Source organism: Pungitius pungitius, unplaced genomic scaffold (assembly GCF_949316345.1).
Source record: "Pungitius pungitius unplaced genomic scaffold, fPunPun2.1 scaffold_33, whole genome shotgun sequence".
NCBI lineage: Eukaryota > Metazoa > Chordata > Actinopteri > Perciformes > Gasterosteidae > Pungitius > Pungitius pungitius.
Window position 1 is genome coordinate 417,394 of NW_026909866.1, and position 26,034 is coordinate 443,427.

A 26,034-nucleotide genomic window follows, 5' to 3' on the forward strand; every position below is an offset into this window, starting at 1 on the left:
CAAACAGTAAGCGTATGCTCAGACTGGAAGCGTAGTCTTTTTTAATTGACGAAGTGAATAATTTTCTTTTGCAGAGAAGGCGGGATAAAGGTCAATGTTTCCGCCCAGTTTCGAACTGGGGACCTTTCGCGTGTAAGGCGAACGTGATAACCACTACACTACAAAAACCACGGCTAGGTTTCTCTTGAACATATCCCTGCTCTTTGCGGAAGATCTTGATCTGATGGCTTCATCATGACTTGACCTTCATCACTATGCTACAGTTTGACGTCAGTTCTAAAGCGGTCGGGATGAGAATCAATTCCTACATGTACGAGGCTGTGGTTTTCCGCTAGGAAGTTGAGGACTGATCAAACCCAGCCAGGACTGAATTTTTGCCGGAAGGGAAAGTGTTCAAGTGCGTACCTTCTCTTCACAACGGCCAGAAATCTGGCATAAGGATTTCAGAGTGATTCCTCGTTAGTATAGTGGACAGTATCTCTGCCTGTCATGCAGAAGACCAGGGTTCGATTCCCTGACGGGGAGAGTCTTCGTCAAACAGTAAGCGTATAGTCAGACTGGAAGCGTAGTCTTTTTTAATTGACCAAGTGAATAATTTTCTTTTGCAGACAGGGCGGGAAAAAGGTCAATGTTTCCGCCCAGGTTCGAACTGGGGACCTTTCGCGTGTAAGGCAAACGTGATAACCACTACACTACGGAAACCACAGCTAGGTTTCTTTTAAACATATGCCTGCTCTTTGCGGAAGATCTTGATCTGATGGCTTCATCATGACTTGACCGTCATCACTATGCTACAGTTTAAAGTCAGTTCTAAAGCGGTCGGGATGAGAATCAATCCCTACATGTACGAGGCTGTGGTTTTCCGCTAGGAAGTTGAGGACTGATCAAATCCAGCCAGGACTGAATTTTCGCCGGAAGGGAAAGTGTTCAAGTGCGTACCTTCTCTTCACAACGGCCAGAAATCTGGCATAAGGATTTCAGAGTGATTCCTCGTTAGTATAGTGGACAGTATCTCTGCCTGTCACGCAGAAGACCAGGTTTCGATTCCCTGACGGGGAGAGTCTTCGTCAAACAGTAAGCGTATGCTCAGACTGGAAGCGTAGTCTTTTTTAATTGACCAAGTGAATAATTTTCTTTTGCAGACAGGGCGGGAAAAAGGTCAATGTTTCCGCCCAGGTTCGAACTGGGGACCTTCCGCGTGTAAGGCGAACGTGATAACCACTACACTACGGAAACCACAGCTAGGTTTCTTTTAAACATATGCCTGCTCTTTGCGGAAGATCTTGATCTGATGGCTTCATCATGACTTGACCGTCATCACTATGCTACAGTTTAAAGTCAGTTCTAAAGCGGTCGGGATGAGAATCAATCCCTACATGTACGAGGCTGTGGTTTTCCGCTAGGAAGTTGAGGACTGATCAAATCCAGCCAGGACTGAATTTTCGCCGGAAGGGAAAGTGTTCAAGTGCGTACCTTCTCTTCACAACGGCCAGAAATCTGGCATAAGGATTTCAGAGTGATTCCTCGTTAGTATAGTGGACAGTATCTCTGCCTGTCACGCAGAAGACCAGGGTTCGATTCCCTGACGGGGAGAGTCTTCGTCAAACAGTAAGCGTATGCTCAGACTGGAAGCGTAGTCTTTTTTAATTGACCAAGTGAATAATTTTCTTTTGCAGACAGGGCGGGAAAAAGGTTAATGTTTCCGCCCAGTTTCGAACTGGGGACCTTTCGCGTGTTAGGCGAACGTGATAACCACTACACTACGGAAACCACAGCTAGGTTTCTTTTGAACATATGCCTGCTCTTTGCGGAAGATCTTGATCTGATGGCTTCATCATGACTTGACCTTCATCACTATGCTACAGTTTGACGTCAGTTCTAAAGCGGTCGGGATGAGAATCAATTCCTACATGTACGAGGCTGTGGTTTTCCGCTAGGAAGTTGAGGACTGATCAAACCCAGCCAGGACTGAATTTTCGCCGGAAGGGAAAGTGTTCAAGTGCGTACGTTCTCTTCACAACGGCCAGAAATCTGGCATTAGGATTTCAGAGTGATTCCTCGTTAGTATAGTGGACAGTATCTCTGCCTGTCACGCAGAAGACCAGGTTTCGATTCCCTGACGGGGAGAGTCTTCGTCAAACAGTAAGCGTATGCTCAGACTGGAAGCGTAGTCTTTTTTAATTGACGAAGTGAATAATTTTCTTTTGCAGAGAAGGCGGGATAAAGGTCAATGTTTCCGCCCAGTTTCGAACTGGGGACCTTTCGCGTGTAAGGCGAACGTGATAACCACTACACTACAAAAACCACGGCTAGGTTTCTCTTGAACATATCCCTGCTCTTTGCGGAAGATCTTGATCTGATGGCTTCATCATGACTTGACCTTCATCACTATGCTACAGTTTGACGTCAGTTCTAAAGCGGTCGGGATGAGAATCAATTCCTACATGTACGAGGCTGTGGTTTTCCGCTAGGAAGTTGAGGACTGATCAAACCCAGCCAGGACTGAATTTTTGCCGGAAGGGAAAGTGTTCAAGTGCGTACCTTCTCTTCACAACGGCCAGAAATCTGGCATAAGGATTTCAGAGTGATTCCTCGTTAGTATAGTGGACAGTATCTCTGCCTGTCATGCAGAAGACCAGGGTTCGATTCCCTGACGGGGAGAGTCTTCGTCAAACAGTAAGCGTATAGTCAGACTGGAAGCGTAGTCTTTTTTAATTGACCAAGTGAATAATTTTCTTTTGCAGACAGGGCGGGAAAAAGGTCAATGTTTCCGCCCAGGTTCGAACTGGGGACCTTTCGCGTGTAAGGCAAACGTGATAACCACTACACTACGGAAACCACAGCTAGGTTTCTTTTAAACATATGCCTGCTCTTTGCGGAAGATCTTGATCTGATGGCTTCATCATGACTTGACCGTCATCACTATGCTACAGTTTAAAGTCAGTTCTAAAGCGGTCGGGATGAGAATCAATCCCTACATGTACGAGGCTGTGGTTTTCCGCTAGGAAGTTGAGGACTGATCAAATCCAGCCAGGACTGAATTTTCGCCGGAAGGGAAAGTGTTCAAGTGCGTACCTTCTCTTCACAACGGCCAGAAATCTGGCATAAGGATTTCAGAGTGATTCCTCGTTAGTATAGTGGACAGTATCTCTGCCTGTCACGCAGAAGACCAGGTTTCGATTCCCTGACGGGGAGAGTCTTCGTCAAACAGTAAGCGTATAGTCAGACTGGAAGCGTAGTCTTTTTTAATTGAACAAGTGAATAATTTTCTTTTGCAGACAGGGCGGGAAAAAGGTCAATGTTTCCGCCCAGTTTCGAACTGGGGACCTTTCGCGTGTAAGGCGAACGTGATAACCACTACACTACGGAAACCACAGCTAGGTTTCTTTTGAACATATGCCTGCTCTTTGCGGAAGATCTTGATCTGATGGCTTCATCATGACTTGACCTTCATCACTATGCTACAGTTTGACGTCAGTTCTAAAGCGGTCGGGATGAGAATCAATTCCTACATGTACGAGGCTGTGGTTTTCCGCTAGGAAGTTGAGGACTGATCAAACCCAGCCAGGACTGAATTTTCGCCGGAAGGGAAAGTGTTCAAGTGCGTACCTTCTCTTCACCACGGCCAGAAATCTGGCATAAGGATTTCAGAGTGATTCCTCGTTAGTATAGTGGACAGTATCTCTGCCTGTCATGCAGAAGACCAGGTTTCGATTCCCTGACGGGGAGAGTCTTTGTCAAACAGTAAGCATATGCTCAGACTGGAAGCGTAGTCTTTTTTAATTGACGAAGTGAATAATTTTCTTTTGCAGAGAAGGCGGGATAAAGGTCAATGTTTCCGCCCAGTTTCGAACTGGGGACCTTTCGCGTGTAAGGCGAACGTGATAACCACTACACTACAAAAACCACGGCTAGGTTTCTCTTGAACATATCCCTGCTCTTTGCGGAAGATCTTGATCTGATGGCTTCATCATGACTTGACCTTCATCACTATGCTACAGTTTGAAGTCAGTTCTAAAGCGGTCGGGATGAGAATCAATTCCTACATGTACGAGGCTGTGGTTTTCCGCTAGGAAGTTGAGGACTGATCAAACCCAGCCAGGACTGAATTTTTGCCGGAAGGGAAAGTGTTCAAGTGCGTACCTTCTCTTCACAACGGCCAGAAATCTGGCATAAGGATTTCAGAGTGATTCCTCGTTAGTATAGTGGACAGTATCTCTGCCTGTCACGCAGAAGACCAGGTTTCGATTCCCTGACGGGGAGAGTCTTCGTCAAACAGTAAGCGTATAGTCAGACTGGAAGCGTAGTCTTTTTTAATTGACCAAGTGAATAATTTTCTTTTGCAGACAGGGCGGGAAAAAGGTTAATGTTTCCGCCCAGGTTCGAACTGGGGACCTTTCGCGTGTTAGGCGAACGTGATAACCACTACACTACGGAAACCACAGCTAGGTTTCTTTTGAACATATGCCTGCTCTTTGCGGAAGATCTTGATCTGATGGCTTCATCATGACTTGACCTTCATCACTATGCTACAGTTTGACGTCAGTTCTAAAGCGGTCAGGATGAGAATCAATTCCTACATGTACGAGGCTGTGGTTTTCCGCTAGGAAGTTGAGGACTGATCAAACCCAGCCAGGACTGAATTTTCGCCGGAAGGGAAAGTGTTCAAGTGCGTACGTTCTCTTCACAACGGCCAGAAATCTGGCATTAGGATTTCAGAGTGATTCCTCGTTAGTATAGTGGACAGTATCTCTGCCTGTCATGCAGAAGACCAGGTTTCGATTCCCTGACGGGGAGAGTCTTTGTCAAACAGTAAGCATATGCTCAGACTGGAAGCGTAGTCTTTTTTAATTGACGAAGTGAATAATTTTCTTTTGCAGAGAAGGCGGGATAAAGGTCAATGTTTCCGCCCAGTTTCGAACTGGGGACCTTTCGCGTGTAAGGCGAACGTGATAACCACTACACTACAAAAACCACGGCTAGGTTTCTCTTGAACATATCCCTGCTCTTTGCGGAAGATCTTGATCTGATGGCTTCATCATGACTTGACCTTCATCACTATGCTACAGTTTGAAGTCAGTTCTAAAGCGGTCGGGATGAGAATCAATTCCTACATGTACGAGGCTGTGGTTTTCCGCTAGGAAGTTGAGGACTGATCAAACCCAGCCAGGACTGAATTTTTGCCGGAAGGGAAAGTGTTCAAGTGCGTACCTTCTCTTCACAACGGCCAGAAATCTGGCATAAGGATTTCAGAGTGATTCCTCGTTAGTATAGTGGACAGTATCTCTGCCTGTCACGCAGAAGACCAGGTTTCGATTCCCTGACGGGGAGAGTCTTCGTCAAACAGTAAGCGTATAGTCAGACTGGAAGCGTAGTCTTTTTTAATTGACCAAGTGAATAATTTTCTTTTGCAGACAGGGCGGGAAAAAGGTTAATGTTTCCGCCCAGTTTCGAACTGGGGACCTTTCGCGTGTTAGGCGAACGTGATAACCACTACACTACGGAAACCACAGCTAGGTTTCTTTTGAACATATGCCTGCTCTTTGCGGAAGATCTTGATCTGATGGCTTCATCATGACTTGACCTTCATCACTATGCTACAGTTTGACGTCAGTTCTAAAGCGGTCAGGATGAGAATCAATTCCTACATGTACGAGGCTGTGGTTTTCCGCTAGGAAGTTGAGGACTGATCAAACCCAGCCAGGACTGAATTTTCGCCGGAAGGGAAAGTGTTCAAGTGCGTACGTTCTCTTCACAACGGCCAGAAATCTGGCATTAGGATTTCAGAGTGATTCCTCGTTAGTATAGTGGACAGTATCTCTGCCTGTCACGCAGAAGACCAGGGTTCGATTCCCTGACGGGGAGAGTCTTCGTCAAACAGTAAGCGTATGCTCAGACTGGAAGCGTAGTCTTTTTTAATTGACCAAGTGAATAATTTTCTTTTGCAGACAGGGCGGGAAAAAGGTTAATGTTTCCGCCCAGTTTCGAACTGGGGACCTTTCGCGTGTTAGGCGAACGTGATAACCACTACACTACGGAAACCACAGCTAGGTTTCTTTTGAACATATGCCTGCTCTTTGCGGAAGATCTTGATCTGATGGCTTCATCATGACTTGACCTTCATCACTATGCTACAGTTTGACGTCAGTTCTAAAGCGGTCGGGATGAGAATCAATTCCTACATGTACGAGGCTGTGGTTTTCCGCTAGGAAGTTGAGGACTGATCAAACCCAGCCAGGACTGAATTTTCGCCGGAAGGGAAAGTGTTCAAGTGCGTACGTTCTCTTCACAACGGCCAGAAATCTGGCATTAGGATTTCAGAGTGATTCCTCGTTAGTATAGTGGACAGTATCTCTGCCTGTCACGCAGAAGACCAGGGTTCGATTCCCTGACGGGGAGTGTCTTCGTCAAACAGTAGGCGTATGCTCAGACTGGAAGCGTATTCTTTTTTAATTGACCAAGTGAATAATTTTCTTTTGCAGACAGAGCGGGAAAAAGGTTAATGTTTCCGCCCAGTTTCGAACTGGGGACCTTTCGCGTGTTAGGCGAACGTGATAACAACTACACTACGGAAACCACAGCTAGGTTTCTTTTGAACATATGCCTGCTCTTTGCGGAAGATCTTGATCTGATGGCTTCATCATGACTTGACCTTCATCACTATGCTACAGTTTGACGTCAGTTCTAAAGCGGTCGGGATGAGAATCAATTCCTACATGTACGAGGCTGTGGTTTTCCGCTAGGAAGTTGAGGACTGATCAAACCCAGCCAGGACTGAATTTTCGCCGGAAGGGAAAGTGTTCAAGTGCGTACCTTCTCTTCACCACGGCCAGAAATCTGGCATAAGGATTTCAGAGTGATTCCTCGTTAGTATAGTGGACAGTATCTCTGCCTGTCATGCAGAAGACCAGGTTTCGATTCCCTGACGGGGAGAGTCTTCGTCAAACAGTAAGCGTATGCTCAGACTGGAAGCGTAGTCTTTTTTAATTGACGAAGTGAATAATTTTCTTTTGCAGAGAAGGCGGGATAAAGGTCAATGTTTCCGCCCAGTTTCGAACTGGGGACCTTTCGCGTGTAAGGCGAACGTGATAACCACTACACTACAAAAACCACGGCTAGGTTTCTCTTGAACATATCCCTGCTCTTTGCGGAAGATCTTGATCTGATGGCTTCATCATGACTTGACCTTCATCACTATGCTACAGTTTGACGTCAGTTCTAAAGCGGTCGGGATGAGAATCAATTCCTACATGTACGAGGCTGTGGTTTTCCGCTAGGAAGTTGAGGACTGATCAAACCCAGCCAGGACTGAATTTTTGCCGGAAGGGAAAGTGTTCAAGTGCGTACCTTCTCTTCACAACGGCCAGAAATCTGGCATAAGGATTTCAGAGTGATTCCTCGTTAGTATAGTGGACAGTATCTCTGCCTGTCATGCAGAAGACCAGGGTTCGATTCCCTGACGGGGAGAGTCTTCGTCAAACAGTAAGCGTATAGTCAGACTGGAAGCGTAGTCTTTTTTAATTGACCAAGTGAATAATTTTCTTTTGCAGACAGGGCGGGAAAAAGGTCAATGTTTCCGCCCAGGTTCGAACTGGGGACCTTTCGCGTGTAAGGCAAACGTGATAACCACTACACTACGGAAACCACAGCTAGGTTTCTTTTAAACATATGCCTGCTCTTTGCGGAAGATCTTGATCTGATGGCTTCATCATGACTTGACCGTCATCACTATGCTACAGTTTAAAGTCAGTTCTAAAGCGGTCGGGATGAGAATCAATCCCTACATGTACGAGGCTGTGGTTTTCCGCTAGGAAGTTGAGGACTGATCAAATCCAGCCAGGACTGAATTTTCGCCGGAAGGGAAAGTGTTCAAGTGCGTACCTTCTCTTCACAACGGCCAGAAATCTGGCATAAGGATTTCAGAGTGATTCCTCGTTAGTATAGTGGACAGTATCTCTGCCTGTCACGCAGAAGACCAGGTTTCGATTCCCTGACGGGGAGAGTCTTCGTCAAACAGTAAGCGTATAGTCAGACTGGAAGCGTAGTCTTTTTTAATTGAACAAGTGAATAATTTTCTTTTGCAGACAGGGCGGGAAAAAGGTCAATGTTTCCGCCCAGTTTCGAACTGGGGACCTTTCGCGTGTAAGGCGAACGTGATAACCACTACACTACGGAAACCACAGCTAGGTTTCTTTTGAACATATGCCTGCTCTTTGCGGAAGATCTTGATCTGATGGCTTCATCATGACTTGACCTTCATCACTATGCTACAGTTTGACGTCAGTTCTAAAGCGGTCGGGATGAGAATCAATTCCTACATGTACGAGGCTGTGGTTTTCCGCTAGGAAGTTGAGGACTGATCAAACCCAGCCAGGACTGAATTTTCGCCGGAAGGCAGAGAAGGCGGGATAAAGGTCAATGTTTCCGCCCAGGTTCGAACTGGGGACCTTCCGCGTGTAAGGCGAACGTGATAACCACTACACTACGGAAACCACAGCTAGGTTTCTTTTAAACATATGCCTGCTCTTTGCGGAAGATCTTGATCTGATGGCTTCATCATGACTTGACCGTCATCACTATGCTACAGTTTAAAGTCAGTTCTAAAGCGGTCGGGATGAGAATCAATCCCTACATGTACGAGGCTGTGGTTTTCCGCTAGGAAGTTGAGGACTGATCAAATCCAGCCAGGACTGAATTTTCGCCGGAAGGGAAAGTGTTCAAGTGCGTACCTTCTCTTCACAACGGCCAGAAATCTGGCATAAGGATTTCAGAGTGATTCCTCGTTAGTATAGTGGACAGTATCTCTGCCTGTCACGCAGAAGACCAGGTTTCGATTCCCTGACGGGGAGAGTCTTCGTCAAACAGTAAGCGTATAGTCAGACTGGAAGCGTAGTCTTTTTTAATTGACCAAGTGAATAATTTTCTTTTGCAGACAGGGCGGGAAAAAGGTCAATGTTTCCGCCCAGTTTCGAACTGGGGACCTTTCGCGTGTAAGGCGAACGTGATAACCACTACACTACGGAAACCACAGCTAGGTTTCTTTTGAACATATGCCTGCTCTTTGCGGAAGATCTTGATCTGATGGCTTCATCATGACTTGACCTTCATCACTATGCTACAGTTTGACGTCAGTTCTAAAGCGGTCGGGATGAGAATCAATTCCTACATGTACGAGGCTGTGGTTTTCCGCTAGGAAGTTGAGGACTGATCAAACCCAGCCAGGACTGAATTTTCGCCGGAAGGCAGAGAAGGCGGGATAAAGGTCAATGTTTCCGCCCAGTTTCGAACTGGGGACCTTTCGCGTGTAAGGCGAACGTGATAACCACTACACTACAAAAACCACGGCTAGGTTTCTCTTGAACATATCCCTGCTCTTTGCGGACGATCTTGATCTGATGGCTTCATCATGACTTGACCTTCATCACTATGCTACAGTTTGACGTCAGTTCTAAAGCGGTCGGGATGAGAATCAATTCCTACATGTACGAGGCTGTGGTTTTCCGCTAGGAAGTTGAGGACTGATCAAATCCAGCCAGTACTGAATTTTCGCCGGAAGGGAAAGTGTTCAAGTGCGTACCTTCTCTTCACAACGGCCAGAAATCTGGCATAAGGATTTCAGAGTGATTCCTCGTTAGTATAGTGGACAGTATCTCTGCCTGTCACGCAGAAGACCAGGTTTCGATTCCCTGACGGGGAGAGTCTTCGTCAAACAGTAAGCGTATAGTCAGACTGGAAGCGTAGTCTTTTTTAATTGACCAAGTGAATAATTTTCTTTTGCAGACAGGGCGGGAAAAAGGTTAATGTTTCCGCCCAGTTTCGAACTGGGGACCTTTCGCGTGTTAGGCGAACGTGATAACCACTACACTACGGAAACCACAGCTAGGTTTCTTTTGAACATATGCCTGCTCTTTGCGGAAGATCTTGATCTGATGGCTTCATCATGACTTGACCTTCATCACTATGCTACAGTTTGACGTCAGTTCTAAAGCGGTCGGGATGAGAATCAATTCCTACATGTACGAGGCTGTGGTTTTCCGCTAGGAAGTTGAGGACTGATCAAACCCAGCCAGGACTGAATTTTCGCCGGAAGGGAAAGTGTTCAAGTGCGTACGTTCTCTTCACAACGGCCAGAAATCTGGCATTAGGATTTCAGAGTGATTCCTCGTTAGTATAGTGGACAGTATCTCTGCCTGTCACGCAGAAGACCAGGGTTCGATTCCCTGACGGGGAGAGTCTTCGTCAAACAGTAAGCGTATGCTCAGACTGGAAGCGTAGTCTTTTTTAATTGACCAAGTGAATAATTTTCTTTTGCAGACAGGGCGGGAAAAAGGTTAATGTTTCCGCCCAGTTTCGAACTGGGGACCTTTCGCGTGTTAGGCGAACGTGATAACAACTACACTACGGAAACCACAGCTAGGTTTCTTTTGAACATATGCCTGCTCTTTGCGGAAGATCTTGATCTGATGGCTTCATCATGACTTGACCTTCATCACTATGCTACAGTTTGACGTCAGTTCTAAAGCGGTCGGGATGAGAATCAATTCCTACATGTACGAGGCTGTGGTTTTCCGCTAGGAAGTTGAGGACTGATCAAACCCAGCCAGGACTGAATTTTCGCCGGAAGGGAAAGTGTTCAAGTGCGTACCTTCTCTTCACCACGGCCAGAAATCTGGCATAAGGATTTCAGAGTGATTCCTCGTTAGTATAGTGGACAGTATCTCTGCCTGTCATGCAGAAGACCAGGTTTCGATTCCCTGACGGGGAGAGTCTTTGTCAAACAGTAAGCGTATGCTCAGACTGGAAGCGTAGTCTTTTTTAATTGACGAAGTGAATAATTTTCTTTTGCAGAGAAGGCGGGATAAAGGTCAATGTTTCCGCCCAGTTTCGAACTGGGGACCTTTCGCGTGTAAGGCGAACGTGATAACCACTACACTACAAAAACCACGGCTAGGTTTCTCTTGAACATATCCCTGCTCTTTGCGGAAGATCTTGATCTGATGGCTTCATCATGACTTGACCTTCATCACTATGCTACAGTTTGAAGTCAGTTCTAAAGCGGTCGGGATGAGAATCAATTCCTACATGTACGAGGCTGTGGTTTTCCGCTAGGAAGTTGAGGACTGATCAAACCCAGCCAGGACTGAATTTTTGCCGGAAGGGAAAGTGTTCAAGTGCGTACCTTCTCTTCACAACGGCCAGAAATCTGGCATAAGGATTTCAGAGTGATTCCTCGTTAGTATAGTGGACAGTATCTCTGCCTGTCACGCAGAAGACCAGGTTTCGATTCCCTGACGGGGAGAGTCTTCGTCAAACAGTAAGCGTATAGTCAGACTGGAAGCGTAGTCTTTTTTAATTGACCAAGTGAATAATTTTCTTTTGCAGACAGGGCGGGAAAAAGGTTAATGTTTCCGCCCAGTTTCGAACTGGGGACCTTTCGCGTGTTAGGCGAACGTGATAACCACTACACTACGGAAACCACAGCTAGGTTTCTTTTGAACATATGCCTGCTCTTTGCGGAAGATCTTGATCTGATGGCTTCATCATGACTTGACCTTCATCACTATGCTACAGTTTGACGTCAGTTCTAAAGCGGTCAGGATGAGAATCAATTCCTACATGTACGAGGCTGTGGTTTTCCGCTAGGAAGTTGAGGACTGATCAAACCCAGCCAGGACTGAATTTTCGCCGGAAGGGAAAGTGTTCAAGTGCGTACGTTCTCTTCACAACGGCCAGAAATCTGGCATTAGGATTTCAGAGTGATTCCTCGTTAGTATAGTGGACAGTATCTCTGCCTGTCACGCAGAAGACCAGGGTTCGATTCCCTGACGGGGAGAGTCTTTGTCAAACAGTAAGCGTATGCTCAGACTGGAAGCGTAGTCTTTTTTAATTGACCAAGTGAATAATTTTCTTTTGCAGACAGGGCGGGAAAAAGGTTAATGTTTCCGCCCAGTTTCGAACTGGGGACCTTTCGCGTGTTAGGCGAACGTGATAACCACTACACTACGGAAACCACAGCTAGGTTTCTTTTGAACATATGCCTGCTCTTTGCGGAAGATCTTGATCTGATGGCTTCATCATGACTTGACCTTCATCACTATGCTACAGTTTGACGTCAGTTCTAAAGCGGTCGGGATGAGAATCAATTCCTACATGTACGAGGCTGTGGTTTTCCGCTAGGAAGTTGAGGACTGATCAAACCCAGCCAGGACTGAATTTTCGCCGGAAGGGAAAGTGTTCAAGTGCGTACGTTCTCTTCACAACGGCCAGAAATCTGGCATTAGGATTTCAGAGTGATTCCTCGTTAGTATAGTGGACAGTATCTCTGCCTGTCATGCAGAAGACCAGGTTTCGATTCCCTGACGGGGAGAGTCTTTGTCAAACAGTAAGCGTATGCTCAGACTGGAAGCGTAGTCTTTTTTAATTGACGAAGTGAATAATTTTCTTTTGCAGACAGAGCGGGAAAAAGGTTAATGTTTCCGCCCAGTTTCGAACTGGGGACCTTTCGCGTGTAAGGCGAACGTGATAACCACTACACTACAAAAACCACGGCTAGGTTTCTCTTGAACATATCCCTGCTCTTTGCGGAAGATCTTGATCTGATGGCTTCATCATGACTTGACCTTCATCACTATGCTACAGTTTGACGTCAGTTCTAAAGCGGTCGGGATGAGAATCAATTCCTACATGTACGAGGCTGTGGTTTTCCGCTAGGAAGTTGAGGACTGATCAAACCCAGCCAGGACTGAATTTTTGCCGGAAGGGAAAGTGTTCAAGTGCGTACCTTCTCTTCACAACGGCCAGAAATCTGGCATAAGGATTTCAGAGTGATTCCTCGTTAGTATAGTGGACAGTATCTCTGCCTGTCATGCAGAAGACCAGGGTTCGATTCCCTGACGGGGAGAGTCTTCGTCAAACAGTAAGCGTATAGTCAGACTGGAAGCGTAGTCTTTTTTAATTGACCAAGTGAATAATTTTCTTTTGCAGACAGGGCGGGAAAAAGGTCAATGTTTCCGCCCAGGTTCGAACTGGGGACCTTTCGCGTGTAAGGCAAACGTGATAACCACTACACTACGGAAACCACAGCTAGGTTTCTTTTAAACATATGCCTGCTCTTTGCGGAAGATCTTGATCTGATGGCTTCATCATGACTTGACCGTCATCACTATGCTACAGTTTAAAGTCAGTTCTAAAGCGGTCGGGATGAGAATCAATCCCTACATGTACGAGGCTGTGGTTTTCCGCTAGGAAGTTGAGGACTGATCAAACCCAGCCAGGACTGAATTTTCGCCGGAAGGGAAAGTGTTCAAGTGCGTACCTTCTCTTCACCACGGCCAGAAATCTGGCATAAGGATTTCAGAGTGATTCCTCGTTAGTATAGTGGACAGTATCTCTGCCTGTCATGCAGAAGACCAGGTTTCGATTCCCTGACGGGGAGAGTCTTTGTCAAACAGTAAGCGTATGCTCAGACTGGAAGCGTAGTCTTTTTTAATTGACGAAGTGAATAATTTTCTTTTGCAGAGAAGGCGGGATAAAGGTCAATGTTTCCGCCCAGTTTCGAACTGGGGACCTTTCGCGTGTAAGGCGAACGTGATAACCACTACACTACAAAAACCACGGCTAGGTTTCTCTTGAACATATCCCTGCTCTTTGCGGAAGATCTTGATCTGATGGCTTCATCATGACTTGACCTTCATCACTATGCTACAGTTTGACGTCAGTTCTAAAGCGGTCGGGATGAGAATCAATTCCTACATGTACGAGGCTGTGGTTTTCCGCTAGGAAGTTGAGGACTGATCAAACCCAGCCAGGACTGAATTTTTGCCGGAAGGGAAAGTGTTCAAGTGCGTACCTTCTCTTCACAACGGCCAGAAATCTGGCATAAGGATTTCAGAGTGATTCCTCGTTAGTATAGTGGACAGTATCTCTGCCTGTCATGCAGAAGACCAGGTTTCGATTCCCTGACGGGGAGAGTCTTTGTCAAACAGTAAGCGTATGCTCAGACTGGAAGCGTAGTCTTTTTTAATTGACGAAGTGAATAATTTTCTTTTGCAGAGAAGGCGGGATAAAGGTCAATGTTTCCGCCCAGTTTCGAACTGGGGACCTTTCGCGTGTAAGGCGAACGTGATAACCACTACACTACAAAAACCACGGCTAGGTTTCTCTTGAACATATCCCTGCTCTTTGCGGAAGATCTTGATCTGATGGCTTCATCATGACTTGACCTTCATCACTATGCTACAGTTTGACGTCAGTTCTAAAGCGGTCGGGATGAGAATCAATTCCTACATGTACGAGGCTGTGGTTTTCCGCTAGGAAGTTGAGGACTGATCAAACCCAGCCAGGACTGAATTTTTGCCGGAAGGGAAAGTGTTCAAGTGCGTACCTTCTCTTCACAACGGCCAGAAATCTGGCATAAGGATTTCAGAGTGATTCCTCGTTAGTATAGTGGACAGTATCTCTGCCTGTCATGCAGAAGACCAGGGTTCGATTCCCTGACGGGGAGAGTCTTCGTCAAACAGTAAGCGTATAGTCAGACTGGAAGCGTAGTCTTTTTTAATTGACCAAGTGAATAATTTTCTTTTGCAGACAGGGCGGGAAAAAGGTCAATGTTTCCGCCCAGGTTCGAACTGGGGACCTTTCGCGTGTAAGGCAAACGTGATAACCACTACACTACGGAAACCACAGCTAGGTTTCTTTTAAACATATGCCTGCTCTTTGCGGAAGATCTTGATCTGATGGCTTCATCATGACTTGACCGTCATCACTATGCTACAGTTTAAAGTCAGTTCTAAAGCGGTCGGGATGAGAATCAATCCCTACATGTACGAGGCTGTGGTTTTCCGCTAGGAAGTTGAGGACTGATCAAACCCAGCCAGGACTGAATTTTCGCCGGAAGGGAAAGTGTTCAAGTGCGTACCTTCTCTTCACCACGGCCAGAAATCTGGCATAAGGATTTCAGAGTGATTCCTCGTTAGTATAGTGGACAGTATCTCTGCCTGTCATGCAGAAGACCAGGTTTCGATTCCCTGACGGGGAGAGTCTTTGTCAAACAGTAAGCGTATGCTCAGACTGGAAGCGTAGTCTTTTTTAATTGACGAAGTGAATAATTTTCTTTTGCAGAGAAGGCGGGATAAAGGTCAATGTTTCCGCCCAGTTTCGAACTGGGGACCTTTCGCGTGTAAGGCGAACGTGATAACCACTACACTACAAAAACCACGGCTAGGTTTCTCTTGAACATATCCCTGCTCTTTGCGGAAGATCTTGATCTGATGGCTTCATCATGACTTGACCTTCATCACTATGCTACAGTTTGACGTCAGTTCTAAAGCGGTCGGGATGAGAATCAATTCCTACATGTACGAGGCTGTGGTTTTCCGCTAGGAAGTTGAGGACTGATCAAACCCAGCCAGGACTGAATTTTTGCCGGAAGGGAAAGTGTTCAAGTGCGTACCTTCTCTTCACAACGGCCAGAAATCTGGCATAAGGATTTCAGAGTGATTCCTCGTTAGTATAGTGGACAGTATCTCTGCCTGTCATGCAGAAGACCAGGGTTCGATTCCCTGACGGGGAGAGTCTTCGTCAAACAGTAAGCGTATAGTCAGACTGGAAGCGTAGTCTTTTTTAATTGACCAAGTGAATAATTTTCTTTTGCAGACAGGGCGGGAAAAAGGTCAATGTTTCCGCCCAGGTTCGAACTGGGGACCTTTCGCGTGTAAGGCAAACGTTATAACCACTACACTACGGAAACCACAGCTAGGTTTCTTTTAAACATATGCCTGCTCTTTGCGGAAGATCTTGATCTGATGGCTTCATCATGACTTGACCGTCATCACTATGCTACAGTTTAAAGTCAGTTCTAAAGCGGTCGGGATGAGAATCAATCCCTACATGTACGAGGCTGTGGTTTTCCGCTAGGAAGTTGAGGACTGATCAAATCCAGCCAGGACTGAATTTTCGCCGGAAGGGAAAGTGTTCAAGTGCGTACCTTCTCTTCACAACGGCCAGAAATCTGGCATAAGGATTTCAGAGTGATTCCTCGTTAGTATAGTGGACAGTATCTCTGCCTGTCACGCAGAAGACCAGGTTTCGATTCCCTGACGGGGAGAGTCTTCGTCAAACAGTAAGCGTATAGTCAGACTGGAAGCGTAGTCTTTTTTAATTGAACAAGTGAATAATTTTCTTTTGCAGACAGGGCGGGAAAAAGGTCAATGTTTCCGCCCAGTTTCGAACTGGGGACCTTTCGCGTGTAAGGCGAACGTGATAACCACTACACTACGGAAACCACAGCTAGGTTTCTTTTGAACATATGCCTGCTCTTTGCGGAAGATCTTGATCTGATGGCTTCATCATGACTTGACCTTCATCACTATGCTACAGTTTGACGTCAGTTCTAAAGCGGTCGGGATGAGAATCAATTCCTACATGTACGAGGCTGTGGTTTTCCGCTAGGAAGTTGAGGACTGATCAAACCCAGCCAGGACTGAATTTTCGCCGGAAGGGAAAGTGTTCAAGTGCGTACCTTCTCTTCACCACGGCCAGAAATCTGGCATAAGGATTTCAGAGTGATTCCTCGTTAGTATAGTGGACAGTATCTCTGCCTGTCATGCAGAAGACCAGGTTTCGATTCCCTGACGGGGAGAGTCTTCGTCAAACAGTAAGCGTATGCTCAGACTGGAAGCGTAGTGTTTTTTAATTGACGAAGTGAATAATTTTCTTTTGCAGAGAAGGCGGGATAAAGGTCAATGTTTCCGCCCAGTTTCGAACTGGGGACCTTTCGCGTGTAAGGCGAACGTGATAACCACTACACTACGGAAACCACAGCTAGGTTTCTTTTAAACATATGCCTGCTCTTTGCGGAAGATCTTGATCTGATGGCTTCATCATGACTTGACCGTCATCACTATGCTACAGTTTAAAGTCAGTTCTAAATTGTCGGGATGAGAATCAATCCCTACATGTACGAGGCTGTGGTTTTCCGCTAGGAAGTTGAGGACTGATCAAATCCAGCCAGGACTGAATTTTCGCCGGAAGGGAAAGTGTTCAAGTGCGTACCTTCTCTTCACAACGGCCAGAAATCTGGCATAAGGATTTCAGAGTGATTCCTCGTTAGTATAGTGGACAGTATCTCTGCCTGTCACGCAGAAGACCAGGTTTCGATTCCCTGACGGGGAGAGTCTTCGTCAAACAGTAAGCGTATAGTCAGACTGGAAGCGTAGTCTTTTTTAATTGACCAAGTGAATAATTTTCTTTTGCAGACAGGGCGGGAAAAAGGTCAATGTTTCCGCCCAGTTTCGAACTGGGGACCTTTCGCGTGTAAGGCGAACGTGATAACCACTACACTACGGAAACCACAGCTAGGTTTCTTTTGAACATATGCCTGCTCTTTGCGGAAGATCTTGATCTGATGGCTTCATCATGACTTGACCTTCATCACTATGCTACAGTTTGACGTCAGTTCTAAAGCGGTCGGGATGAGAATCAATTCCTACATGTACGAGGCTGTGGTTTTCCGCTAGGAAGTTGAGGACTGATCAAACCCAGCCAGGACTGAATTTTCGCCGGAAGGGAAAGTGTTCAAGTGCGTACCTTCTCTTCACCACGGCCAGAAATCTGGCATAAGGATTTCAGAGTGATTCCTCGTTAGTATAGTGGACAGTATCTCTGCCTGTCATGCAGAAGACCAGGTTTCGATTCCCTGACGGGGAGAGTCTTCGTCAAACAGTAAGCGTATGCTCAGACTGGAAGCGTAGTCTTTTTTAATTGACGAAGTGAATAATTTTCTTTTGCAGAGAAGGCGGGATAAAGGTCAATGTTTCCGCCCAGTTTCGAACTGGGGACCTTTCGCGTGTAAGGCGAACGTGATAACCACTACACTACGGAAACCACAGCTAGGTTTCTTTTAACCCTCACGTTGTCCTCGGGTCTCTCTGACCCTCGGCAACATTCACACAAGAGAGGCCTGCGCTGTTCGGGTCAAAACGACCCGACAAGGTCTCGCGAGATGACGGCTAGCTACGCGTCACCATCAGAAGGGCCGGGACCGTCGTCTCGTCTCCGTCATTCGGGTCAGAACGACCCGGCGAGATGTCGCGAGATGACGGCTCGCTACGAGTCGGCATCGCTCGGGTCTAATCGGCTCGCTCCGGCGAGCGCCTCAGCCCAGACGACGGCGTCGGGTCAGTGTGACCCTCGCCTCGGCAACGCCATTCGGGTCAGAACGACCCGGCTCGTAGCGAGCCGTCATCTCGCGAGAACTCGCGAGAACTCATCGCTCGGGTCTAATCGGCTCGCTCCGGCGAGCGCCTCAGCCCAGACGACGGCGTCGGGTCACACTGACCCTCGCCTCGGCAACGTCATTCGGGTCAGAACGACCCGGCGAGATGTCGCGAGATGACGGCTCGCTACGAGTCGGCATCGCTCGGGTCTAATCGGCTCGCTCCGGCGAGCGCCTCAGCCCAGACGACGGCGTCGGGTCAGTGTGACCCTCGCCTCGGCAACGTCATTCGGGTCAGAACGACCCTGCTCGTAGCGAGCCGTCATCTCGCGAGAACTCGCGAGAACTCATCGCTCGGGTCTAATCGGCTCGCTTCGCCACCGAGGGGGGGGGGGGGGGGGGGGGGGCTTCGGCGAGAGATGACGTTTTCCTACATGTCACGATTGCAATGGGTGAATGTGTTCCGAACCTCACACGCACACACACAGAGAGAGAGAGAGAGAGAGAGAGAGAGAGAGAGAGACGATAACATGCATCGCCGCCGAGTGCGAGAGAGGCTTCAGGTACGCGATCAACGTCCGCAAAAGATCCACACAAAGTATAATATCCAACCGCGGCAAGGCCTCTCGAGTTGACCTTTCGCTGTATGTCGCAATCAAAAGGGCCGAAGGGGTGCCGAACCACACACACACACACACACACAGACAGAGCGAGAGAGAGGGATTCTTTTGGTTTTTCAAAAACACTTTATTTTTCAACATCCCAAGAAAACAATTCACAACATCAAATCAGCTCAACACAAAGCACATAATAAACACAACCCCAAATAAACAAAAGTACTAGTAGAGAGAGAGAGAGAGAGAGAGAGAGACAGACGATAACATGCATCGCCGCCGAGTGCAAGAGAGGCTTCAGGTACGCGATCAACGTCCGCAAAAGATCCACACAAAGTATAATATCCAACCGCGGCAAGGCCTCTCGAGTTGACCTTTCGCTGTATGTCGCAATCAAAAGGGCCGAAGGGGTGCCGAACCACACACACACACACACACACACACACACAGACAGAGCGAGAGAGAGGGATTCTTTTGGTTTTTCAAAAACACTTTATTTTTCAACATCCCAAGAAAACAATTCACAACATCAAATCAGCTCAACACAAAGCACATAATAAACACAACCCCAAATAAACAAAAGTACTAGTAGAGAGAGAGAGAGAGAGAGAGAGAGAGAGAGAGAGAGACCTCTGCGCTCCTTTGGCTCCTTTAGTGATGCGGTGCAGAAATCCCTCTACGTAGTCCACGGCGTGAAGGCCTCCGGGAGCCGCAGCTGCAGTCGGAGGACTCAGCGGAGTCCTCACCCCACACACACACACACCCTCTGCAGAGCTTGGTCGGAGGAAAAAGGGGGGGGGGGGGGGAAAGGCCGCCGCGGGAATATAAGTAGCGGCTCCGACCCACAGACGCCAGCCGGTGACGATGGCTTTCTATCTGAAGCTAGCGACCGCCTTGTGTCTCGCCGTCGCAGTCCCGCAGAGTGACCCGCGCGTGCCCTTTTCGGCGGTTTCCTACGCGGGGCGCGGCAGAGCGGTGCGCAGAGACCTCGGAGGAACTGTGTCCATCCGGTGCCGAGCTGTCGGAGCGAGCCCGAGGTCCCTGAGGCTGGTCAAGAGCGTCGGCGACGAGACCTTCACGCTCGCGGCCCGGGGCGCCTCGCCGAGAAAGGTCATGGTCGACGCCGTCGTCGGCGGAAGACTTCGGTTCAGCGGGACGTTCCCGGACTCGGAGGCCGTCATCGAGAACCTGATCGCCGAAGACACGGGCCAGTACTGGTGCTTTTACTCGGGGCGCGAGCCTGGGTTCGACCTGTCCTTGGACCAGCGGGGAACCGGGTCGGTGCTCCTGGTGGTGGCGGCTGGCCCTCCTCCTTCTCAACATTCACGCAAGTTTCCCAAAAGGGCTGCGGGGGGTGTAACGCAGGCTAGCTAAACGCGCCGCGGGCTAAACGCATTTTATTTGTATTTCATTTGCTGTTCCCGACGACGACGACGACGACGACGACAGGTACGGCGAGCTGGGGCGACGGCTTGGCGGCCCTGGTGGCGAACGTGACCTGCGTCGGCGCGCTGCTTCTGGGAACCGCCGTCGTCATAGGGCTCCTCGCGTGGATCATCCACGAGGTAGCCGCGTAGTCCGAGTGGTGTGTGTGTGTGTGCGCGTGCAAGCTTTTCTCAATCCCTCACAACAACAACCGTTCCTGTGTGTGTGTGTGTGTGCGCGTGCGTGCGTGCGTCCGCAGACCCGGATGTGCCGAACGGCCGAGCGCGCCCGGCGGCCCGACGACGCCGTTTACGAGGACATGCGGCCGACCGTCGCGCCCTGAAGACGAAGCGAGGGAGCGAGCGGGCGGCCACTTCTCACCGTCGCTTTCGCGTGACCACCCGGACCCTCGTGCGACACGTGTTTTCCACGTAAACGAGCACCCGTCCCCGTCGCTGCGACTTTGGAGTCCGTGTGCGTGCGTGCGTGCGTGCGTGCGTGCGTATGTGTGTGAAATAAAATAAAAGGTTAAAACCAATCTCCACGTGTCGTTGCCTTGTCGTGTAGCGTATGGCACAAGATTTGAGGGGCCGCTTGTGACAATTTAATTCGCGGTGGCCACCTCGGTTCGCGTACCCTCGGTCGGGGTTCGTGTGGCCGATGACATCGATGTCGGTGACATACTAACGAATGCGCACGCGGAAACGGTCGCGTGCTACTCACGGATCGCCTCGACGCCGGGAAGCGCTCTGCCGACATGTCGACTTTCTACCTGAGCCTCGCGGCGGCGACCCTGTGCCTCTCCTGCGCGGCGGCCCCGCGCGGTCCCGGTGAGCGTCGCGTGCTTGTTTCTGTGTGTGTGTGTGTGTGTGTGTGTGTGTGTGCGGGCGAGGCGAGGCGAGGCGAGGCGAAATGATTTGGGGCGTGGTTTTTTTTTAAATCGTCGCAGGGCCCGACGAAGCGGTGTGGAGGGAGCCCGGAGAAGCCGTGACCGTCCGGTGCCGATCTTCCCATCCGAAGCCCGAGTACCTGAGTCTGATGACGGGTCGCGGCGCCGGCGGCCGCGGCGACGTAAGGGTCCTGTTCAAAGACGACCAGCCGGGCGGCGGCACCGTCGCCCCCGAATACCGAGGCAGACTTCGGTGCAGCGAAACGTTTCCGGACGTGGACGTCGTCATCGACCCCGTGACTCCCGCCGACGCGGGGCGGTACGAGTGTGTGTATTTGAAATACGATCGCCAACGGCGACCCGTGGAGTTGCCGGGCACGGGGTCGGTGTTCCTGGTCGTGCCGCAGCCGTCGTCGCCGGGTGAGCAAAAATATTGCACGCGCGCGAAACAGGACATCGCGTCGAGGCCGAGCGAATGACCCGCTCTCGCTCTCTCTCTCTCTCTCTCTCTCTCTCTCTCTCTCTCTCTCTCTCTCTCTCTCTCTCTCTCTCTCTCTCTCTCTCTCTCTCTCTCGTGTCCGCGACAGGCGAGAGGTGTCGAGACGAGCTATGGGATGACACCCCCCCTACGACACTGGCGACCTGCGCCTTTGTTGTCCTGGTCGTCGTCGTCATCGCGTGGTGCTTCGCGTGGACGCTCCTGAAGGTAGGCGCCCGACCAAAAAAAAAAGCCTCGCGACGCCGCAATGACTAACGCGTTCGTTTCCGACACAGGCGTGCAGGATGTCGAAGGAAGCGCTGCGGCGGTGGCGGCAGCGGCAGGAGAGGAAGAAGCTGCAGCGGTTCCCCCTCGACGACGTGTACGAGGACATGAACGCGACGGTGGCGCGCTAGAGACATCGGCCGACCGGGGCAGAGAGAGAGAGAGAGCGAGAGAGAGAGCGAGAGAGAAATTCCAGCACCTCGGACAGACGCCACCCCCCCCCCCCCCCCTCCCCCTGACTCTCTGTCCGCGCGTTTGCCTGCGCTGGCTGCGCTGGCGGGTGACCAAGGAGGAGTTTGTGCAAAACTCTTGGTAAGAATCATGAAAGTATACATGTCTCTCTATCTCTCTCTCTCCTCGCGCGCTCGCAGATAGAGCTTCAGGGGGTGTGGGACGCGGGGGCCTCTGTCCGAGGTGCTGGAATTTCTCTCTCTCTCTCTCTCCTCGCGCGCTCGCAGATAGAGCTTCAGGGGGTGGGGGACGCGGGGGCCTCTGTCCGAGGTGCTGGAATTTCTCTCTCTCTCTCTCTCCTCGCGCGCTCGCAGATAGAGCTTCAGGGGGTGGGGGACTCGGGGGCCTCTGTCCGAGGTGCTGGAATTTCTCTCTCTCTCTCCTCGCGCGCTCGCAGATCTGTCCGAGGTGCTGGATTTGTGTGTGTGTGTGTGTGTGTGTGTGTGTGCGTGCGTGTGTGCGTGCGTGCGTGTAGGTGACAGAAGAGACAGCCAGAAGAGACAGAACGGGTCGGCGAGAGAGGCGATACTAACGTCGCGTGATAAAGTCGGGCGAGGCGACGCGCGAAACACTCGTCTCCCCGAAAGGGCCCGAAGTCATGACTGCCGCGACGCCGACCGCGCTCGAGCTCCTCGAACGTCTTTTCGCAGATCCGGTGGAGCCGCGAAAGGTCTACCACTACTCTGACATGGGAGAGGGAGAGGCTTCGACCGCGGCTGACAACAAAGAACGAGAGCTACGAGGGGAAGAAGAAGACGACGACGACGACGACGACGGCGTCGACGACGACGACGACGGCGACGACGACGACGGCGGCGAAGAATACAACCCGGAGAACGAAGCTTTGTCTTTGGAGGAGGAGGAGGAGGAGGAAGGAGAAGAAGAAGGAGAAGAAGAAGGAGGAGAAGAAGAAGGAGAAGAAGAAGAAGAAGACCGCGTCGTGGGCGAAAGACCCGAGACCTGCACCTTTCCGTCCAAAAACGGCGAACTGACGTGGTCCTCGACGGCGCACGGCAGACGGGGCGCGACCGACGAGCAGAGTCGGCCGGGTCCGCCGACCCCCGGGCCCACGGAGGAAGCGGCGTCCCGCGCCACCGACATCGCCTCGACGTTCCGGCTGTTTGTGACGCCCGCGATAGAAGACATTGTCCTGGAGATGACCAACCTCGAAGGTCGCAGAAGATACGGGGACGACTGGAAAGGCATGGACCGGGTCGACCTGCGCGCCTACGTGGGCCTCCTGATCCTGGCGGGCGTGTACAGGTCCAGAGGGGAGGCCGCCGCCAGTCTGTGGGACGCGGAGAGCGGAAGGGCCATTTTCCGCGCCACGATGCCGCTGAAGGACTTTCACGCGTACTCGACACTGTTGCGATTCGACGACCGCGAGACGAGGCGCGAGCGACGAGCGAGCGACAAACTGGCGGCCGTGCGAGACGTGTGGGACGCGTGGGTGCTCCGACTGCCGCTCCTCTACAACCCGGGGCCCGAGGTGACCGTGGACGAGCAGCTGGTTCCGTTCAGAGGTAAGCGGCGGCTGCGGCTGCGGCGGAGGGGCTTTTTTTTATTTTCTTGTAAAGATTCGCGAAAAGACAATGCCGATGATGATGATGATGACGACGCTCTCTGTCTTGTCTCTCTCTCTCTCTCTCTCTCTCCTCGTAACCCCCCGCCGCCAAGGGCGGTGTCCCTTCAGGCAGTACATGCCCAGCAAGCCGGCGAAATACGGAATCAAGACGTGGGTGGCGTGCGACGCCAGATCCAGCTACGCGTGGAAGATGCAAGTGTACACCGGCAAGCCGACGACGGGCGGCGGCGGCCCCGAGAGGAACCTGGGGATGAGGGTCGTGCTCGACGTCACGGAGGGCCTGGCGGGTCGCAACGTGACGTGCGACAATTACTTCACGTCCTACGAGCTGGCGCGCCGGCTCCTGGCCAGGGGGATCACCGTGGTCGGCACGGTTCGAAAGAACAAGCCCGAGCTTCCGCCCGCTCTGCTGGCGACGAGGGACAGGGCGGTGTTCTCTTCGATGTTTGCGTTCACGCCCACCACGGCCCTGGTGTCCTACGTGCCCAAGAAAAACCGCAACGTGGTGCTCATGAGCACGCGGCACGCCGAGGCCGAGGTCGGCGACCGCCCGGACGGGAAGCCCGCGATCATCCTGGACTACAACCGCAACAAGGGAGGCGTGGACAACCTGGACAAGGTGATCGGCACGTACAGCTGCAGGAGGATGACGGCCCGCTGGCCCCTGGTCGTGTTCCACAACGTCGTCGACGTGTCCGCCTACAACGCCTTCGTGATATGGCGAGAGGTCCGTCCCGACTGGATGTCCGGCAAGCGGAGCAAGCGCAGGTTCTTCCTCGAGCGGCTCGGAAAAGAGCTCGTGACGCCGCTCGTCGAGAGGAGGGCGTGTCTCCCCCGCACGGAAGCGTCCGCGGCGGTCGTGCGGGCCGCCCGGAGGGCGCGCGGTCGAGCCGAGGCGGCGCCGGAGGCGGAACGGGAGCCGGAAACGCGGGCGGCGGCCGTCGCCTCGGCTCTGTCCAGGGTGGCGAGCAAGAGGAAGAGGTGTCAGATTTGCCCGTCGAAGAAGGACAGCAAGACGCACACCGTCTGCTGCGCGTGCAGGAGGTACATCTGCCGGGGCTGCTCGCGCGCGTTCTGCCCCGCCTGCGCCGACCGGCGTGTCTCGAGCGACGGAGGCGGGGGGCGCGGAGACGACGACGGCGGCGACGACGGAGGCGCGGCGCGCACCTGCGACTATTGGAGGACGCGAGGACGACAAGGTGTGGAGGGGGGTGACGGCTGAACGCGCGCGTGCGTGCGTGCTACTACTAACGGAGGGCGGGGGTGAAGGCTGAATGCTTGACGTAATAAAAACACAATGGATGTACACACCAATCTGCATTGTCTTTATTCACATTTACACAAATACTTGACGGATACATACATACATACATATATATATAGTTTGCTTACTATAGTAAAAGTTGCACCGTTTAACGTGAAATTCTAAATGAGTCTTCCTCGTCGACACGAACGCGGTCATAATACGCGACTCGCGCCCCCTCCATTGTACCCACAATGCATCGGAGCAGGCTCGCCTGTTGTTGTGAGAGCCAAATATCCCAGAATGCATTTCAACCTAAGCGGCAGGCGACAACGACCGACGGAGGAAAATAAACACACAGTCCGAGTTTTATAAATACTACTTTATTTAAGTAACGTTATGTAATTTTATGACTAAAGTTAGTTGTTAAAGCAAACGTTTGTCAACAGCCTTTAACGTAACAATCTGCCCCGTGGACGTGTAGCGGACATAACGGACCGTCATAACGGACACCCTCCAGCGCCGGGAGGTCAGCTGATCATCTCGCAGCCCGCGGAGAGCGGCCTGTTTTCGTCGAGTCTGCTGTGAAATGCTCCGCCGGTCGTTTTCGCGTCTCCGTAGCGGTTTATACGTGAGACTCGTCGAGCTGTACCACGACGAGTCTTGGTACGTTTTCTAACGTGGTGTCAGAGACGGAGGTTGTTCACCGTCTGTTTGTTTAGATTCATAACTTCATGTTTACATGTAACTTTTGTACATACGTATTGTCTGTATGCGCAGAGCGCAGCTTGTTTATTGTCCATCGTTGTGCATTAAAACTAACAATGTTTTAATTAAAGGACACGAGGTGAGCACCGCGCTCGAGAGTCTAAACTGGCGGAAGAGCTTCAAAGAAAATCTGAAGCTCTGACTTGTAAAAATAATGAATAAAAAAATCCACATATGGATTATTGTACTCTGTAAGATCTTTGATGTGCGGTCAGCGGCTTGCTGCACGAGGACCACTACGCTGATTATCAGCCTCTTGATGAGTAACAAGACAAACGGTAGGTGTGTGTGTGTGTGTGTGT

The 26,034-nt window shown here is 50.4% G+C and overlaps 2 protein-coding genes and 38 non-coding genes across 40 annotated transcripts; 13 read left to right on the forward strand and 27 right to left on the reverse strand.

Moving 5' to 3' along the window:
• Nucleotides 1–95: 95 nt before the first annotated feature.
• On the reverse strand, nt 96–168 carry trnav-uac (transfer RNA valine (anticodon UAC)). The gene has a single exon. It is a non-coding gene; the product is annotated as a tRNA-Val (tRNA).
• A 285-nt stretch (nt 169–453) lies between these two features.
• Nucleotides 454–525, forward strand: trnad-guc (transfer RNA aspartic acid (anticodon GUC)). Its single transcript has one exon. It is a non-coding gene; the product is annotated as a tRNA-Asp (tRNA).
• A 104-nt stretch (nt 526–629) lies between these two features.
• On the reverse strand, nt 630–702 carry trnav-uac (transfer RNA valine (anticodon UAC)). Its single transcript has one exon. It is a non-coding gene; the product is annotated as a tRNA-Val (tRNA).
• A 461-nt stretch (nt 703–1,163) lies between these two features.
• trnav-uac (transfer RNA valine (anticodon UAC)) lies at nt 1,164–1,236 on the reverse strand. The gene has a single exon. It is a non-coding gene; the product is annotated as a tRNA-Val (tRNA).
• A 285-nt stretch (nt 1,237–1,521) lies between these two features.
• Nucleotides 1,522–1,593, forward strand: trnad-guc (transfer RNA aspartic acid (anticodon GUC)). Its single transcript has one exon. It is a non-coding gene; the product is annotated as a tRNA-Asp (tRNA).
• A 638-nt stretch (nt 1,594–2,231) lies between these two features.
• trnav-uac (transfer RNA valine (anticodon UAC)) lies at nt 2,232–2,304 on the reverse strand. The gene has a single exon. It is a non-coding gene; the product is annotated as a tRNA-Val (tRNA).
• A 285-nt stretch (nt 2,305–2,589) lies between these two features.
• Nucleotides 2,590–2,661, forward strand: trnad-guc (transfer RNA aspartic acid (anticodon GUC)). Its single transcript has one exon. It is a non-coding gene; the product is annotated as a tRNA-Asp (tRNA).
• A 104-nt stretch (nt 2,662–2,765) lies between these two features.
• Nucleotides 2,766–2,838, reverse strand: trnav-uac (transfer RNA valine (anticodon UAC)). Its single transcript has one exon. It is a non-coding gene; the product is annotated as a tRNA-Val (tRNA).
• A 461-nt stretch (nt 2,839–3,299) lies between these two features.
• On the reverse strand, nt 3,300–3,372 carry trnav-uac (transfer RNA valine (anticodon UAC)). The gene has a single exon. It is a non-coding gene; the product is annotated as a tRNA-Val (tRNA).
• Nucleotides 3,373–3,833: 461 nt separating this feature from the next.
• Nucleotides 3,834–3,906, reverse strand: trnav-uac (transfer RNA valine (anticodon UAC)). The gene has a single exon. It is a non-coding gene; the product is annotated as a tRNA-Val (tRNA).
• A 461-nt stretch (nt 3,907–4,367) lies between these two features.
• On the reverse strand, nt 4,368–4,440 carry trnav-aac (transfer RNA valine (anticodon AAC)). Its single transcript has one exon. It is a non-coding gene; the product is annotated as a tRNA-Val (tRNA).
• Nucleotides 4,441–4,901: 461 nt separating this feature from the next.
• Nucleotides 4,902–4,974, reverse strand: trnav-uac (transfer RNA valine (anticodon UAC)). Its single transcript has one exon. It is a non-coding gene; the product is annotated as a tRNA-Val (tRNA).
• An 819-nt stretch (nt 4,975–5,793) lies between these two features.
• trnad-guc (transfer RNA aspartic acid (anticodon GUC)) lies at nt 5,794–5,865 on the forward strand. Its single transcript has one exon. It is a non-coding gene; the product is annotated as a tRNA-Asp (tRNA).
• A 462-nt stretch (nt 5,866–6,327) lies between these two features.
• Nucleotides 6,328–6,399, forward strand: trnad-guc (transfer RNA aspartic acid (anticodon GUC)). Its single transcript has one exon. It is a non-coding gene; the product is annotated as a tRNA-Asp (tRNA).
• Nucleotides 6,400–7,037: 638 nt separating this feature from the next.
• trnav-uac (transfer RNA valine (anticodon UAC)) lies at nt 7,038–7,110 on the reverse strand. The gene has a single exon. It is a non-coding gene; the product is annotated as a tRNA-Val (tRNA).
• A 285-nt stretch (nt 7,111–7,395) lies between these two features.
• Nucleotides 7,396–7,467, forward strand: trnad-guc (transfer RNA aspartic acid (anticodon GUC)). The gene has a single exon. It is a non-coding gene; the product is annotated as a tRNA-Asp (tRNA).
• Nucleotides 7,468–7,571: 104 nt separating this feature from the next.
• trnav-uac (transfer RNA valine (anticodon UAC)) lies at nt 7,572–7,644 on the reverse strand. Its single transcript has one exon. It is a non-coding gene; the product is annotated as a tRNA-Val (tRNA).
• A 461-nt stretch (nt 7,645–8,105) lies between these two features.
• trnav-uac (transfer RNA valine (anticodon UAC)) lies at nt 8,106–8,178 on the reverse strand. The gene has a single exon. It is a non-coding gene; the product is annotated as a tRNA-Val (tRNA).
• A 241-nt stretch (nt 8,179–8,419) lies between these two features.
• Nucleotides 8,420–8,492, reverse strand: trnav-uac (transfer RNA valine (anticodon UAC)). The gene has a single exon. It is a non-coding gene; the product is annotated as a tRNA-Val (tRNA).
• A 461-nt stretch (nt 8,493–8,953) lies between these two features.
• On the reverse strand, nt 8,954–9,026 carry trnav-uac (transfer RNA valine (anticodon UAC)). The gene has a single exon. It is a non-coding gene; the product is annotated as a tRNA-Val (tRNA).
• Nucleotides 9,027–9,267: 241 nt separating this feature from the next.
• On the reverse strand, nt 9,268–9,340 carry trnav-uac (transfer RNA valine (anticodon UAC)). The gene has a single exon. It is a non-coding gene; the product is annotated as a tRNA-Val (tRNA).
• An 819-nt stretch (nt 9,341–10,159) lies between these two features.
• trnad-guc (transfer RNA aspartic acid (anticodon GUC)) lies at nt 10,160–10,231 on the forward strand. Its single transcript has one exon. It is a non-coding gene; the product is annotated as a tRNA-Asp (tRNA).
• A 638-nt stretch (nt 10,232–10,869) lies between these two features.
• On the reverse strand, nt 10,870–10,942 carry trnav-uac (transfer RNA valine (anticodon UAC)). Its single transcript has one exon. It is a non-coding gene; the product is annotated as a tRNA-Val (tRNA).
• An 819-nt stretch (nt 10,943–11,761) lies between these two features.
• trnad-guc (transfer RNA aspartic acid (anticodon GUC)) lies at nt 11,762–11,833 on the forward strand. Its single transcript has one exon. It is a non-coding gene; the product is annotated as a tRNA-Asp (tRNA).
• Nucleotides 11,834–12,471: 638 nt separating this feature from the next.
• Nucleotides 12,472–12,544, reverse strand: trnav-uac (transfer RNA valine (anticodon UAC)). The gene has a single exon. It is a non-coding gene; the product is annotated as a tRNA-Val (tRNA).
• A 285-nt stretch (nt 12,545–12,829) lies between these two features.
• Nucleotides 12,830–12,901, forward strand: trnad-guc (transfer RNA aspartic acid (anticodon GUC)). Its single transcript has one exon. It is a non-coding gene; the product is annotated as a tRNA-Asp (tRNA).
• Nucleotides 12,902–13,005: 104 nt separating this feature from the next.
• trnav-uac (transfer RNA valine (anticodon UAC)) lies at nt 13,006–13,078 on the reverse strand. Its single transcript has one exon. It is a non-coding gene; the product is annotated as a tRNA-Val (tRNA).
• A 461-nt stretch (nt 13,079–13,539) lies between these two features.
• Nucleotides 13,540–13,612, reverse strand: trnav-uac (transfer RNA valine (anticodon UAC)). Its single transcript has one exon. It is a non-coding gene; the product is annotated as a tRNA-Val (tRNA).
• Nucleotides 13,613–14,073: 461 nt separating this feature from the next.
• trnav-uac (transfer RNA valine (anticodon UAC)) lies at nt 14,074–14,146 on the reverse strand. Its single transcript has one exon. It is a non-coding gene; the product is annotated as a tRNA-Val (tRNA).
• A 285-nt stretch (nt 14,147–14,431) lies between these two features.
• trnad-guc (transfer RNA aspartic acid (anticodon GUC)) lies at nt 14,432–14,503 on the forward strand. The gene has a single exon. It is a non-coding gene; the product is annotated as a tRNA-Asp (tRNA).
• Nucleotides 14,504–14,607: 104 nt separating this feature from the next.
• Nucleotides 14,608–14,680, reverse strand: trnav-uac (transfer RNA valine (anticodon UAC)). The gene has a single exon. It is a non-coding gene; the product is annotated as a tRNA-Val (tRNA).
• A 461-nt stretch (nt 14,681–15,141) lies between these two features.
• On the reverse strand, nt 15,142–15,214 carry trnav-uac (transfer RNA valine (anticodon UAC)). The gene has a single exon. It is a non-coding gene; the product is annotated as a tRNA-Val (tRNA).
• A 285-nt stretch (nt 15,215–15,499) lies between these two features.
• On the forward strand, nt 15,500–15,571 carry trnad-guc (transfer RNA aspartic acid (anticodon GUC)). The gene has a single exon. It is a non-coding gene; the product is annotated as a tRNA-Asp (tRNA).
• Nucleotides 15,572–15,675: 104 nt separating this feature from the next.
• trnav-uac (transfer RNA valine (anticodon UAC)) lies at nt 15,676–15,748 on the reverse strand. Its single transcript has one exon. It is a non-coding gene; the product is annotated as a tRNA-Val (tRNA).
• Nucleotides 15,749–16,209: 461 nt separating this feature from the next.
• On the reverse strand, nt 16,210–16,282 carry trnav-uac (transfer RNA valine (anticodon UAC)). Its single transcript has one exon. It is a non-coding gene; the product is annotated as a tRNA-Val (tRNA).
• Nucleotides 16,283–16,743: 461 nt separating this feature from the next.
• trnav-uac (transfer RNA valine (anticodon UAC)) lies at nt 16,744–16,816 on the reverse strand. Its single transcript has one exon. It is a non-coding gene; the product is annotated as a tRNA-Val (tRNA).
• Nucleotides 16,817–17,276: 460 nt separating this feature from the next.
• Nucleotides 17,277–17,349, reverse strand: trnav-uac (transfer RNA valine (anticodon UAC)). The gene has a single exon. It is a non-coding gene; the product is annotated as a tRNA-Val (tRNA).
• A 461-nt stretch (nt 17,350–17,810) lies between these two features.
• Nucleotides 17,811–17,883, reverse strand: trnav-uac (transfer RNA valine (anticodon UAC)). Its single transcript has one exon. It is a non-coding gene; the product is annotated as a tRNA-Val (tRNA).
• A 2,855-nt stretch (nt 17,884–20,738) lies between these two features.
• On the forward strand, nt 20,739–22,119 carry LOC119206987 (uncharacterized). The gene is made up of 4 exons (XM_037457649.2): nt 20,739–21,083; nt 21,203–21,562; nt 21,730–21,848; nt 21,917–22,119. The coding sequence occupies exons 1-4, from the start codon at nt 21,011–21,013 to the stop codon at nt 22,034–22,036; spliced, it is 672 nt and encodes a 223-aa protein (XP_037313546.1). The 5' UTR covers nt 20,739–21,010; the 3' UTR covers nt 22,037–22,119.
• A 456-nt stretch (nt 22,120–22,575) lies between these two features.
• Nucleotides 22,576–24,943, forward strand: LOC134102876 (piggyBac transposable element-derived protein 4-like). Its single transcript, XM_062560514.1, has 2 exons — nt 22,576–23,659; nt 23,814–24,943. The coding sequence occupies exons 1-2, from the start codon at nt 22,735–22,737 to the stop codon at nt 24,941–24,943; spliced, it is 2,055 nt and encodes a 684-aa protein (XP_062416498.1). The 5' UTR covers nt 22,576–22,734.
• Nucleotides 24,944–26,034: the final 1,091 nt, after the last annotated feature.

What these genes read in the sequence shown, in the direction of transcription:
- LOC134102876 (XM_062560514.1), top strand. Translation starts at nt 22,735, where the DNA reads ATGACTGCCGCGACGCCGACCGCGCTCGAGCTCCTCGAACGTCTTTTC. An exon ending in GCAGCTGGTTCCGTTCAGAG is followed by an intron (nt 23,660 to 23,813) that starts GTAAGCGGCGGC and finishes CCCGCCGCCAAG; the next exon opens with GGCGGTGTCCCTTCAGGCAG.
- LOC119206987 (XM_037457649.2), top strand. Translation starts at nt 21,011, where the DNA reads ATGTCGACTTTCTACCTGAGCCTCGCGGCGGCGACCCTGTGCCTCTCC. An exon ending in GGCGGCCCCGCGCGGTCCCG is followed by an intron (nt 21,084 to 21,202) that starts GTGAGCGTCGCG and finishes AAATCGTCGCAG; the next exon opens with GGCCCGACGAAGCGGTGTGG. An exon ending in GCCGCAGCCGTCGTCGCCGG is followed by an intron (nt 21,563 to 21,729) that starts GTGAGCAAAAAT and finishes TGTCCGCGACAG; the next exon opens with GCGAGAGGTGTCGAGACGAG.